The sequence below is a fragment of the Gambusia affinis genome, linkage group LG20 (assembly GCF_019740435.1).
Source record: "Gambusia affinis linkage group LG20, SWU_Gaff_1.0, whole genome shotgun sequence".
Lineage (NCBI taxonomy): Eukaryota > Metazoa > Chordata > Actinopteri > Cyprinodontiformes > Poeciliidae > Gambusia > Gambusia affinis.
In genome coordinates this window covers 15,407,445-15,421,164 of record NC_057887.1, presented here as the reverse complement: position 1 = coordinate 15,421,164, position 13,720 = coordinate 15,407,445, and the positions used below count along the sequence as shown (strand labels likewise).

The following is a 13,720-nucleotide window of genomic DNA, read 5'->3' as shown; positions in this document are numbered from 1 at the left end:
CCTTTTAATAATTTCTCTTGCTAATACACTATGTATTTTAAACTTAACTTGCAGAATATAACCAATTCTATGCCAATGTCTTTTCTAAAGCAGCATTTACAATCGACTCTAAACACAACTAAGACGTTCATTTTGAAGTTCATTTTGACAAAATTTGAAATGAAAACACCACACCCACCTGTCAATATACCTCTCACCCCCGCCTGCCCTGAACACGACCTGGTGGTCCATAGCACAGGAAGAACCCGGCTGATTGGGTTTCAGTCTCTGCAGAGCAAAGAAGACGGCAGGCAGTACAATACGAGATCTGGGAATCTAGATTCCTGTTGGTCTGGGACCTGGATCTTCCTCCAGCAGAGACCCGACGTCTCACAGGTAAGACACAAGAAACATGAAGGTGTGTGACAGCAATGGTGACCGCCCAAAAGATATATTTGTTTCTACATAATGCAAAAAGTGCTATCTGAAAAGCAAAAATAAAAGATCGAACAGAGTATTTTTGTCTAGCTTCTAGTGCAAATTTCTTAGTTCGCTTGAAATAAGACAAAACTAAGTTACAAGTAACTCATCAGCAAAACATAGAATCTTGTTTTAAGTAAATAAATCCTTAATATTGATGTTATTTATAGTTCCTCTTATAAGTAGAAAACTTTCCCACATTATAAGTAAAATAATCTGGCATTGGAACTAGCACTTTTTCATTTCTGTAATTACTTACTTAAAACTAGCTTCTATATTTTTCTGATAAGTTACTTTTAAGTTACTTTTCTCTTATTTCAAGTGAACTAAGATATTTGCACTAGAAACAAAAATATGTGGTAGGATTCTGTGTTTTTGCAGTGTGGATCTGAATTATCAGATAATTTGGCATGTTTTGGATGCAACTATGTGATCTAGGAAGCAGATTTTAGCATGTCAGCTTTAGAAGATAAATTAAAAATAAGTAATAGCTGCATTATCATGACTGGTTTAATCTATTTTGAAGTAGAGCTCTGTTATTTTAACCAAATAAAATGTTGATTGGGGACTTTTTTCACCTCGTCTTACACTGTGAGGAATGCGGCCCTCTGTGGTGGAGTTTTTAGTCTGCGCAGATGGATGTATCTGGGAATGTGCTGACTGATGCCCTTCCTCCCCAGCTGTCTCCTGCAGATTTATCTGGAGCTAAAACCGGCCGGTAAAGGGGGACAGGAGCGCCTCTTCTCCTTGGAGGTGCTGGTAACTGGACCCACACGGGCCCTCGCGTTCAGCTCTTGTAGCCAGCAGCGCCGCTGGCTCCTTGTTGGCCTCCATTTCCCTGCAACATCCTGAAAAAACACCTGTAATCTCCAGCTTTTAATCCTGCCCCCACCGGCTCTCATTAATCACAGGGGAGAAGCTGTCTGAGTGCAAATCCAGGAGTGTTTTTTGTGTGCTGTACAACATGGACTCATAAAAATAGCTCACACAGGACAGAGTACACAGCTAGGAAATGAGCTTCAATTACAGAGGATGAAAAGCAATTACATTAACTGCCTCCCTGTAGACAGACCCTTCTGCTTCTTCTCGCGCGCTGGGACTCACCCCCAGCTTTGCATAATTGCTTTCGACCTGTTCAACTGACAGCGACATACCGCTGGAATCGCATCTGAGTGGTTAGTCAAGAGAGACGCAAAGCCGGCACCATAAATTAATGTCCTCAAGGAGACGCATGGGGCTGGACGCCTTGTTTGATGTGAGGTTGCCTTGATTAAGGGACTCTCTGAAAATCTGCAGGGAACCACAACCAACTGAGGCTTATGTGCAACTTCATTATTCTCAGATGGTCAGCAAATTTTTTCTGGATTAGATTTCTCTCCCATCCGTTCAACCTCTTGTTTCTCTTTCTGCGAGAATCTAAACTATTAAACTATGCCTTAAAAATGACATCCAGTGGCGTCCCCAGAAAATTTGTCATGGGGTGGCCGGATGAGGGCAGTAGAAGTTTTAGGAGGACGAAGTTAAAACAAAATTGTATTGTTTTATTTATTTATTGGGTTTTACATTTATGATTTTATTGAAGAAGATGACTCTGTTTGCCTTTTTGTGACATGAACATGATTATCTGGGGGGAGGAATAAGGTGTCCAGCATTTTTTAGGACTTATTGCCAACCTCCTGGGGGCGCCACTGTTTACATCTCAAACATTTTACCTATTATCAATAATAGAGAGCTATTGATATTTATTTGACAAGAAATCATCTTATTGAGAAAAACAGAACAAGGACAAAACAAATTGTTCTGTTGAAGAAATAAATGATTAAATGAAAATATATCTCAACACTCAAAGGTAAAGCAGAGTTCAACACATTTTTTGCACAAAATTATTCTTAGATAATGATATTTTAGTCTAGTCAGTTCTGCCTATTTTTAGGATGTCTTGTCACTTTAAATCCAAATAATCTGCTGCTGGCCACGTCTCCCAAATCAATGTTTACACTAACATGAAAATGGCTGCAAACAAATCCGCTATCATACAACCCTACACCATCGAAAAGCAAAAGTAGGGCCTCCTGCACAAAACATAATGCAGCAAGTGGTTTCTAAATGGTAAGTCAATAATAAAACACTTGCCTTTTTCCAGCAGCCATTATACAGCAAATACAGCAGTAAAACCAGATGACCAAACGTGCAGGAGTTTCGTTTGGTTTGCTTGGTGGTCAGCTGCGCTCAACTGGGGTTGCTAGGTAACGGCTGAATGTGACATAACAATCTGTAAGTTTTTTAAACAGTTAATTTTCCAGACGCCAGAAAAACCTTAACTTGTTGCCCAAAAATTACTGTGTGGTGTTCTTAAGTTCTTGGTCTGTTTTAAGAAGCAGAAATGGAAGTACAAAGCATGTAAAATGAAAATTTTGTACAATAGGTCCATTTTAAATCTATCTATCTGTCTGTCTGTCACACAAAATCTTAAATTTTTTTTGTCTAGTTTCTAGTGCAGATATCTTAACACTCTTAAAATAAGACAAAATTAACTTACAAGTAACTTTTAATCAATATATAGGGGCTTGTTTTAAATCAATACTTCCTTAATATTGATTTAAAAAAACAGGTACCACTGAAATTTTGTCACAATTTAATTTTTCCATGCTATACAAGTTAAATAAACTGCCTGGGGAACTAGTACTTTTTGTTAATTTGTGCTTGTAGAAGAATTACTGACTTAAAAAATTTACATCTATATCTTTATGAAAAGTTACTTGCAAGTTAGTTTTGTTTTATTGCAAGTGTACCAAGATATTTGCACTAAAAATTTGACAAAAAATACTTTTGCATTTTGTATCCATCTATCTATGCATCCCAAGTCCCACTATTTGTAAATAAATTTCTGAAACTAAATACCTTTTCACTGGTATTCTGATTCAGGGAGATGCACCTGACATTTTATCTAAAAAAGAAAAACAAACAAAATGTCAAAAATGTTGCTCTGCTTTGTCTTTCAGCTATGCCTCTCTCAAGCTCTGCCCCTTCTAACAAGAGGAAGACGGCCAGCAAAATCATCACTGACCTTTCCCACATCAGCCAGAAGGGTAAAGCCTGCGGTAGTCGCATAAAGCAAACAGTCATGCATTTAAACATGCTGCTTAATCGGGACGCTTTAAAAATCCTCCTTTACCTGCTGCGACTTCATTACACGCTCGACTGAAGAACAAATCTTCTGCATTCGTTTGCCGTCTGCCCTGTCAGCATGTTGCAGAGCGAACTGCGTGGGTGTGAATCATTGTACGAGGTTGCATGATACCATGATCAAACACACACACACACACACACGCCTACGTGTTCCTGGTGGTAACAGGATAGCCAACATGCATGTGGAATCTCCTGGAGGGTTGCGGGTTGTTATTGGATGGCAAGGCAGCCACAAATCTGTTACCATAACAGACAACACAGAATAGCACATGGTGACTTTGCACTCATTTTATTGTGTGAACATATGTCCAAGCTGCATCCCAATCACAACCACATTAAGCTGTAAAACTATAGCAAAAAAGTTAACATTCGGTCAAACTGAATTTAACATTCCCCTGCTAATATTAGATCTCTTTCTACTTGCTGTTCTTTGCTTTGTTCAGCTATATTGGCTGTGTTTGGTGGTTTATTTCTGTATTTCGTCCAAAATGACTCAGAAGTTTCACATACTGCAGGAATGGTCCTTCAGAAACAGAATGTTTAATGCAGCTCTTTCTGCCAGACCCACCAGTGGGTCCATCTGTTCAAACTCAAGCTGTGCATCCTTCAAATGGTTCAAACACAAAGTGCATTATTTCTATTAGGGGAAACACCAAGATTTTTTTTTTTCTAATTGTACTGGGTAAATCTTTATGAGACTTTTTTATTGATATCTATGTTTGTGTCACCTGTAAAAGATGGACTGAAGCAGAACTTCAAAGTACTCTGCATATACTAATGCTGATTTTTTTAAAATTATGTAACTTTAAAACAACTTTGATTGGTCCACATTATCCTGCTGCAGGTATCAGATGCACAAAGATGTGTGATTGACAAATGAATTGTCTGAGGAGTGAACAACTGCTCTGCCATCTGGGACCAGCTCCACCCACTAAAGGATAAAAATGTGTTAACTAATGGATAAATGGATGCATTCACTGGGATTTTTTTCTCCTCTAGTTACTAAATTAGTGATGATCTGTGGTAAACTTAGCTTGCAGGACTTACACAACATGTAAATCTCTATGTATTTCATGCAAATCTTCAAAAAGACTTGAAATAATTCAAAACTAACTCAAAAGCACCTTTTTAGCAAAATAAAGAGCTTATTTTAAGCAAACAATTGATGAAAAATTACTAGTTCCACTGTCAGATTATTTCACTTAAAACATTTTTCCCATATTTTAAGTCAAATAATTTTCCAGTGAAAATACTAATTTTTCATCAATATAAAAGGGGTTATTTGCTTAAAGCAATCTTCTATATTTTGCTAAGTCAGTTTTGTCTTATTTCAAGTGTGCCAATAGGCCTGTCACAATAACAAATTGTGCTAGACAATAAATTGTCCCAGAGCTTATTGTGATAAATGATACTGTTGTTGTTTTGAGAACATTTTCAAGTAATATAATTTCAATAATGACATAAAAATGCAAGAACACATTCTCAAAGACCAATAAACTTTAAATTTTAATTAACATTTATACACTGGAACTGGGAGACATTAGGAAAATCCAAAATAAATATAGAAAACAACAGAAACAAGAAATAAAATAAATTGTAAAGTCTCTGTAAACAAAATTATCTTTCAAAAAAAGGGATAGTTGAGTCCAAAACTCCAGATTGAAGACTTTTATCAGTCAGTTTTTGGCAAAAAGAGAGAAAAACAATAAATCAAGCAAATGAAAATTATTGAGTTTCTTCTCATTTATTATGCAATTAACTGATTTATTGTTTATTGTGACAGGCCTTTGTGCTTATAAATTTGCACTAGAAACTAGAGTAAAAATACTTGGTATTTTTTATTTGTGCAGCGGACTCTCTAAGGTAAAATCTGCGGTCTGAATGCCATGGACCGCCTTGCACCCATGGTTACATCTGCCATTCAAAATCTGTCGAGGTCTCTCCCCGTTTGTCTCATTTTTTCCGGTTCCGGTCCGTCTGCTGTCCCATCTGCAGCTACATCTGTATCCTACCGATTTGCTTTCAGTCAGTCATTCGGCAGCTAATCCTGCTTATCCCTTATTTTGCTCCAGTTAATACCAACACATCTCTCCATCATCCCCTCTGCCTTTTCCATCACGTAACTCTCTCCCACTATCTGCTGTCCGTCTGTCCGGTCCGCTACTTTTTCACTCTTCTCAATCAACACTAATAAATATCCCCGTGGGAGACTTGGCTCTGGTCGGCGTCCTCAATATTTCTTTTCCATACATACGAACTTAACACACAACAGCCGGCACAAGCCTGATTTATGATGCGCCGCTAACAGCTCTCCACGGCTGTGCAATGCCAACTTTAAGCTTTATAGACGAGTCTGTGTGAGAGAGGAAGGCGGGAGGACAGGGGTTTGTGGCTGGACTCCAGGTGTTATGAGTGATATCAGGGTTTACATGGTGGATGAGGAGCGTGCTTTTATGAGGAGTAAAATCCATCACACCTCTCCATCCAGAGTAGCGTAGAGGAGAGGCCATGCGTGTTATGAGGAATTCCCTTCACAAACAAACTAGAAGCTGCTCTAACATTCCCCCACTGCACACTTGTTCTATAATGCTTTGACCTACTGACCCCCAAAACGCCCCGGAAGCATGAGACCACACAACAGGTTCACACTCCAGGTTACTACTGAGAGTACAGCCAAGTATAGCCTACTGCTAAAAACACATTTATTGGTGGCTAGTACCTAGGGTGACCAGACGTCCTCTTTTTCCCGGACATGTCCTACTTTTCAGACCTAAAAAAATGTCCGGGGGGAATTTCAAAATCGTCCTGGATTTTGGTCAACTGCCTCAAAACACATTACATAGCTTACAGTGCATTGTGATTACATTGCCACTCCGTTCCACTACTCCATTCCAGGTTTCTTTGTATGGCAAAGAAATCGGTAGCACATGTGTGTCCGCCGATTCTACCCCCCCCCCCTCCCCCCCATAAAGTAGTAATTTCTAAGTTTGTTATAGAGTTGTAATCTAACAGGAGTTTATCTAGGTCTAATTAGTTTAATGCTAAATGTTGATCTAAATAGTTTCTATTCATAGAAACTAATATGAGTTTCTCTGGTTTCTAAATTTGTTCTAATTGCTGGGGATTAAGTGAACATTTTCAAATAAAAGTCATAAATTCCAAGCGTTAATATTTCTCTTTTTAAACTTCAGACAGTTCTGTCCAAAATGTTATAGCAACAGCACTCTGCAGAATTAGTCTATTTATTAGAAACTTTCTGATCTTTTAAGTTGAAACATAATTCTGAATTAAACAAAGACAAACAAAAATGTTCAAATCTGCTGATTGCATACGTAGCTTTTACCCAGAGAGCGCTATTTTTGTCTTCCTTTCTCATCCCGACAGAGGATGAGCTGGACCCGGAAGCTACTGAATTCGACCTGGGCACCAAGATCAAGACCCCGAAGGATGTGATGCTGGAGGAGCTTTCCCTGATGAGGAACAAGGGCTCCAAGATGTTCAGGATGAGGCAGCAGAGAGTGGAGCGGTTCATCGTGACCAACGAGAACATGGTGGGGCTTCAAACGTTGAACGGACCTCCTCTTATGTTGAGTTCAGGAGCTTCTATGGGCTGTTTCTGTCTTCCAGCAGAACCTCCAGAATCTGCTGATGTCTCCGCCTGTTGTTCCACCGAAACCAGGGAAGCCAAAAGAAGAAAGTAGGTTCCCGACTGCAACAAATTATTATTTTAGTTATCAATTAATTAATTGATTAATCGGACAAAACAGTAGCACATTCTACAGATTTTTTTATACCAGAAATTTATTAAAAGGTGGAAATAAATAACTTGATTCCTTTTTTTAAATAAGAAAATAAACATTTTATTGCCTAAAATGCAATAACATAGTATTTCTTCAGTGAATTTGAATAAGGTAAAGCTAAAACTACACCACTTGAGGAGCTATAGGTCAAACTTATTTGCAGACAAATGTTTTTGTTTGTATATATGTTGTACAGTTTTGACTTAAATACTGCTCTGAATATTATTTTTTTTCAGCAAAAGGCCTATTTCTGATTCTATATGCTCTAGTTAACAATTAATCAATTACTAAAATTGTTTTGATAACTGATCCATCACGATTAATCCAATTCAGCCCTAGTTTGGATAAATGAGCTTTTCACTATTAAAATTATTATTATTCTTTTTTTTTTTACTGCATGTAATGAATGTTATTTCTAAACTTTGCAAATCTCAGAGATGGAAGAGGCAGTAAATAATCTGGAAAAGGAAAAAAGGAGGAAGGAATATATCCGCACCTACATATCGCCATGGGAACGAGCCATGACAGACGAGGAACTGAAAGCCACCATGAAGCCTCGTATGCCCGGACCCATCCATATTCACCCAGACCTGCCTCAGTACAAAAGCTTCAACCGGTACAAACGTGATCTAAAATAAACGACCAGGTTTAAAGGTTGTTGTGCTTTAAAGTTTAAACCGTTTCATATAGAAATTATTCTGCATTTTTACTGTCAGAGGATCTAAAAGCATGCAAAGGTTTCAATGTATGTGGTTTCAAAAATGTTCAAGACCCCAAAAATGAAAAAATAAAAATAAAAAAAAGATTTAAAGTGAAACCTCAAATAATGAGACATATTGATGATTACCACTCTCAGCTACTGAAACGTCAAAATTCAGTTTTTGAAAAATAAATGAAATAAAACCACAAAGAAGCTGTTTAATAGAGAAATATGGTCTACACAATCATCCAGCCATTCACAAGCAAAGTTGAGCAGTAACTAATTACATTTACTGGAATACCTTTTAGGAAAAAATTTACTTTTAGGAAAATGTTTGCTACACTGGAGTGTCACTTCTCTTGAGTAAAAAGTTTGCATATTTTACCCACTGTGAGTAATTTCACCGAATGAAGAAAAAGCTTAATGAACCACATATTCACCAGACATACACACACATCTGCAGTTTTTATTAAAAATTTATACGTTTAATATGGAAAGAAATAAATTTTTAAACATTTTTCTTTTGCCAGACTTTTTACTTTGTAATTGTGTTATTTTTAAGATTTATTTTAATTTATTTTGGTGCTTAAAATACAAAAAATATCTACTTCCTATTTTCAGTACTCGAGTCGCCTTTTTACCAAATACCTTTTCACTCTCCCTTGAGTGATTTCTTGGTGGCTACTTTTTATTTTAACCAGGGCTAAAATATGTTGAAGTGCTACTCTTGCTTGAGAACAATTTTTGGATAAGCTAACCACCTCTGTTCACACTTTAGCTGAATTCAGAACATCAAAAGTCAGATCTAAACTGATGTAACTTGTACTAAGCCACGTCAGAACCAGAAACAGCGTCTTCATCTGTTCCTCTATCTATGCAAACTTTGCAACAAAAGACAAATTAGCTTTTTTTCTTCTTCCCAGGACAGCGCTGCCATTTGGCGGCTTCGAAAAGGCGTCCAAGCTGCTGACCTTCGAACTCCCGGAGGTCGGCGCTGCCGGTGAGGAGCAGGAGCCTCTCCCAACCCTTCAGGCCGACATCCTCTCAAGACCCTCGTTCAACCGCACGCCCACCGGGTGGGTCTGCAGCGACGGCAGCTCGCACGTCCAGCCGGACGTGGAGGTCCCCTACGACGGCGAGACGGACGACCTGTGAAGACACATGTAGACACGAGCATATTTACAGTCCAAAACTTCATCACACACAAAGAAAGCTCTTCTGGGATTCATGTCCCAGCTCTGTCTGCCCTGCTGAGGTGCATCTATTAAGCACACAACTTAACTGACTGGAAACAAAAAATTGTGAGCCTTTTGTGCCGCTTAGACTCTTCACTGCTAATCAGCTAATGTCAGACCTGGGAGAAGAGCAGTAGATTCTCATGCTGTGACCTTAAAATAACGTAAATATGCAATAAATGTCCCCCTTTACAGAATGTCTGGTTTCTGTTCACCCCACACTCACTTTAGTTGTGGCAAAATGAATTACAGCACAATGAGTAGAATTGAAATCTCACTCATTTTTTTCAGCATGCAAAGCACAGATCTATGCAGGTATCCACACTTTCATTAGCATTGTAAATTCTCATTGCATTCAGTGGGGAAAAAACACAAACATCATCCCTTAAATTTATGAAAGGTATTCTCTAAATTGGCCAGAATACAAAAACTTAATTATAATCCATAGCCTCTTATTTCCCAGGGGTGTAAACATACATTGTGTCACAAAGGATTTTTCTCCAAGCAAGCAAAAGACATGAGAAAATGTTGTTCAAGTAAGGCAAATGTGTGTTCATGCCACAAACAAAATGTTATTTTTTATCTACTTTCTACTGTAAATATCTTATTACACACAAAATAAGACAAAATTGACTTGCAAGTAACTTTATATGAAGATACGAGAACTAGTTTTAAGTCAATAATTCCTTAATACTGATGAAAAGGTTTTAGATATAAGTGAAATAATCCATCAGTGAAACTACTCGGTGCCTATTTTAAGCTCTTTTCAGAAAGAGCTGTTTTAGAGCGTCTCGTCACTTTAAATCCAGATAAACTGCCACTGGATACGGCCCTACAACTGACACGTGGCTGTAGCAACTGACGCAAAAACATTATTGTTGCCAAAAAAATGTCTGGCTGTTTTTAACCAGCAGAAGTAGAGCCTCCTGCACCACCAACAAGAACGCAGCAAGCTGTTTCTAAACGGTAAGTCAACTCAGAACAGACATTGTACAGCACATACAGCGGTAAATTAAGCGGACTAAACATGCAGTAACTCTGCTTGGGTTGCTAGGTAACGGGACTGGGCTTGGCTGGCGTTGCTAGGTAACTGCGCAGCGCCATTTGATTCTGATTTTTTTTTTAACTGACACCAAAAAACATTATATTGTTGCCAAAAAATGTCTGGCTGTTTTTTTAAAAACCAGTTAACACCCAAATGGAAGTAGAAAAATGTACAAAATGTGAACTTTGTGTAACAAGTCCCATTTAAGTCTGAATTGTGATTGTGATTGCACGTGTCCCTCTCAAGTGACATTAAATTTAGTTCTTTTTTTAACGTTTACAGACTTTGAAGAACTCACACTAGAAATAAGGAGGCCTCAGGGAACAATGTCTGACTTTTACCACAGCAGTATTCTTCCGTCAGCTAATAATGAAGAAAAGAAACAATGTCCTTAAGTGTCTTCCAGGCTCCCTTGTGGTCCAGCAGATTTCCAGCATCGGTCACCTCTGCTGCTGGTGTCAGTCCAACGCTCAACGATTCACACAGGTAATTAAACTAAGACCTCAGGTACAGCTCCCTCTCTAAAGCAAAGAGTTTATGTTTTTATGACTAGAAATCTATAAGAAGCACCTTAATATTCATCCCCATCTAAATAAAACCCATTGCCGTCTATTGCCTTCAGAAGTACATCAGTGAACAAACAGCATAATGAGGATCAAGCAACACAGCAGACAGGACCGAAAGGAGAAGTTAGCCTATCAGATTTGATAAGGAAATGGACGGAGTTTAAAATGGACCAATCCTGGAAGTTAAAATCCTCCCGGTCAAAGTTTGGCACCCAAAAACAACATTCACTCTCCATCAAATCAGATTTAACTGAAGCTATTTTACCAGAAGGATGAGAAAAATAATTATAATCTGTGATAAAATATGAGGTCACATTAAGGTTGTACAGTTCAAGTCTCATTTAAGGCGGTAAGACATTTTGGGTTCCTTTTTGCTGGATTTCATTTTATATCTGCCATCTTTACGCTTTAATTTCTTATTCTTTAGTTTTAAATTTCACCTCTTCTGTCATATTTCTATTTATTTATTTTTTTATCCTTATAGTCTGTTAATCAGAATAGTATTTTTCAAGAAATAGCTTTTTCTTTGCATCAACTTTGTTTAACTGAATAACCACACAAATTCCCAGTAACTTGCAAACATGAGTAAGATTAGTAATGTAATTTAAAAACTTATTAACAACAGAAAAGATTTGCGAAGTTAAAGATTTTATAAAATGCAGCTCAAAAGGTTAATTTAAAGACAATAAACAATAGTATACATGAAGCTATTCACTCACCTGTCCTGGATGTAGGATCTGAACAAAGGTACGAACTTTGGTGAGTATAAACAAAAATAATTTAGATTATTTTGCTAGTTTGTATATTTAGTCTTTTTTTTTTAGTTATAATTTTTTTAAAGTTTGTTTTATGTTAGCATAAGCTCTTCCTGAACCTAAATATCAGTCTGTAGAAAGAGAAATACCATCTTGTCTCTGTCTCCATCTATATTTCTATTTACTTGTGCTACCTAGAACTACAAGGAGACGCAGCAACTTTGAAAACATATGCTTGGACGTAAACTGTAGCCTAATGCTACTACAAACAAACAAACTCGGGAGAGTATGTGCAGCAAAGTTACAACAGAAATGTTTAAACTAAAGCACTATGATTAATTTTAAATTAAAAACGAGTAAATTATGAGTATGTTTAAAGGACAAGTAGTCAGTAAATACAATCTTAGCCAGTTTATCACATACTCCAAATGTGTTGCGTGTAGAATCTCAGCTAAAAGTAGAGTTACGCAATCTTGATTAATTTTATTTATAAAACGCATTGAAATCTGCATTTCCTCCCACTGAACTGTCATGCCCTATTGTGCTATACTACATAAAATCCCAATAAAATCTACTGACCTTTGCGGTTTACCTGTAGAGTTTACCTGACAACTATTCATATTTGTTTTTCAATCTTCTATAAGGTCCGTTTGTTATGGCTGTGAGAAACGTTTTCTTCCACACCTTCAGCGCTGCATTTAGTCTGTGCCACCATGACCTCTCACCTGCTCTATGAATAATTTGGGGCGCTATAAGTGGCGCTGGCTCGACTCCAGATACAGATATGAAGCAGATGTCTTCTGCGTGTAGCTGCCAGCAGGTTGCAGCCGAGTGCGGAGAGAAAAAACTGCTGAAGAAGAGATGTGATTGTGCTCCGACAGGTAAGGCCAGGGGGGCATGACATCATCAGCACAGGAGAGCGCGTTTCACATACTGTGGCAGGCTGTTGTGATATTTAATCAATGCCCGAGTTTATGCTTTCTTCATTTAACATTCAAAATTAGATTCTATCTATCAAGTCCTTAATGATTACTGATTATTACTAATGGTGGTTACATGACATTATTTTTTTGTTTGTAATGCTACAAAATGTAGAAAACTTCCATTGTTATGAATATTTTTTTTCAAAGCATGTGCACTGATAACCCTGTCTGTCATTTACGATTCTTATCACTTTGCATTTTCTAGATGAAAAACATCAAGTCTTCTCCTTCACTGACAGTTCCATAATTTATAAGAATTATTGAAGCTTTCATGATAGCCTATAAAACGAAACCATATCAAACATTTTAGCTCCTCTGTACGTGAAACAGGGATGCTCTGGAAAATCACTTTGACAACTGTAACCTTATGCAAGCAAGTTATTTGGTAATTAAATTTAATAATGTATGAAACCAGAGTGGATTTCTTATTTGCAGGGAATAAACTGAGCTGGAAGTATAAGAATGAGTCCTGGAACAAAAGCTGAGAATTCATCATGGGACAAGATGTGAATCAGTTAGTCAGTAAAGTGGAAAAAGGCTTATGTTAAGTGGTATTTTAGAAAAAAAAAATCAAAAATATTTTACTTTTTTAGTCACTTGTTAATCTCATAATGAGTTGTGAAACCTCATTGTTGCAGTGCTGTGGAAAAGTTACACAGCATTGTATAACGTTTGTGTTTTTGCTCTTTTTTGTCACATAAATGTCTTGAATTGTAAAAAAAAACAACAACAAATGTTTTCCAAATGTTTGAGAAAACACCCACCCACACACACACACACACAAAAAAACTGTTTTCAAATGATTATTTTATTTAGCAATGGAAGAAATCTATCCAAACCAACACGGCTAAACGTGAACATGTAAGTGCCTCTACTCTGTTAAATCAGTCGAATCAATTGGAATTAATCACATCAACACCATGACGAATTACTGCATAAACATGGCATTTACCAGGGTTATGTATATTTTGAGAACAGATGTTGGTGC

The 13,720-nt window shown here is 37.4% G+C and overlaps 1 protein-coding gene across 3 annotated transcripts; it reads left to right on the top strand.

The window, feature by feature from the left end:
- The first annotated feature begins 248 nt into the window (after window positions 1-248).
- Window positions 249-9,577, top strand: myoz1b (myozenin 1b). 3 transcript variants are annotated; one of them, XM_044102859.1, is made up of 6 exons: window positions 249-375; window positions 3,462-3,548; window positions 7,033-7,199; window positions 7,246-7,345; window positions 7,884-8,064; window positions 9,072-9,566. In XM_044102859.1, exons 2-6 carry the CDS (start codon window positions 3,464-3,466, stop codon window positions 9,301-9,303), a joined length of 765 nt encoding a protein of 254 aa, XP_043958794.1. In that variant the 5' UTR covers window positions 249-375; window positions 3,462-3,463; the 3' UTR covers window positions 9,304-9,566. The 3 variants fall into 3 exon arrangements, with proteins under 3 accessions (XP_043958794.1, XP_043958795.1, XP_043958796.1); XM_044102860.1 differs by having other exon boundaries at window positions 265-375; window positions 7,276-7,345; window positions 9,072-9,577; XM_044102861.1 differs by having other exon boundaries at window positions 265-375; window positions 7,279-7,345; window positions 9,072-9,573.
- The last annotated feature ends 4,143 nt before the right edge of the window (window positions 9,578-13,720 follow it).

Excerpts from the sequence above, each read along its gene's own strand:
- myoz1b (XM_044102859.1), top strand. The coding sequence starts at position 3,464 with ATGCCTCTCTCAAGCTCTGCCCCTTCTAACAAGAGGAAGACGGCCAGC. Across the intron at positions 3,549-7,032 it reads TTCCCACATCAGCCAGAAGG|AGGATGAGCTGGACCCGGAA; the intron begins GTAAAGCCTGCG and ends TCATCCCGACAG. Across the intron at positions 8,065-9,071 it reads CAGTACAAAAGCTTCAACCG|GACAGCGCTGCCATTTGGCG; the intron begins GTACAAACGTGA and ends TCTTCTTCCCAG.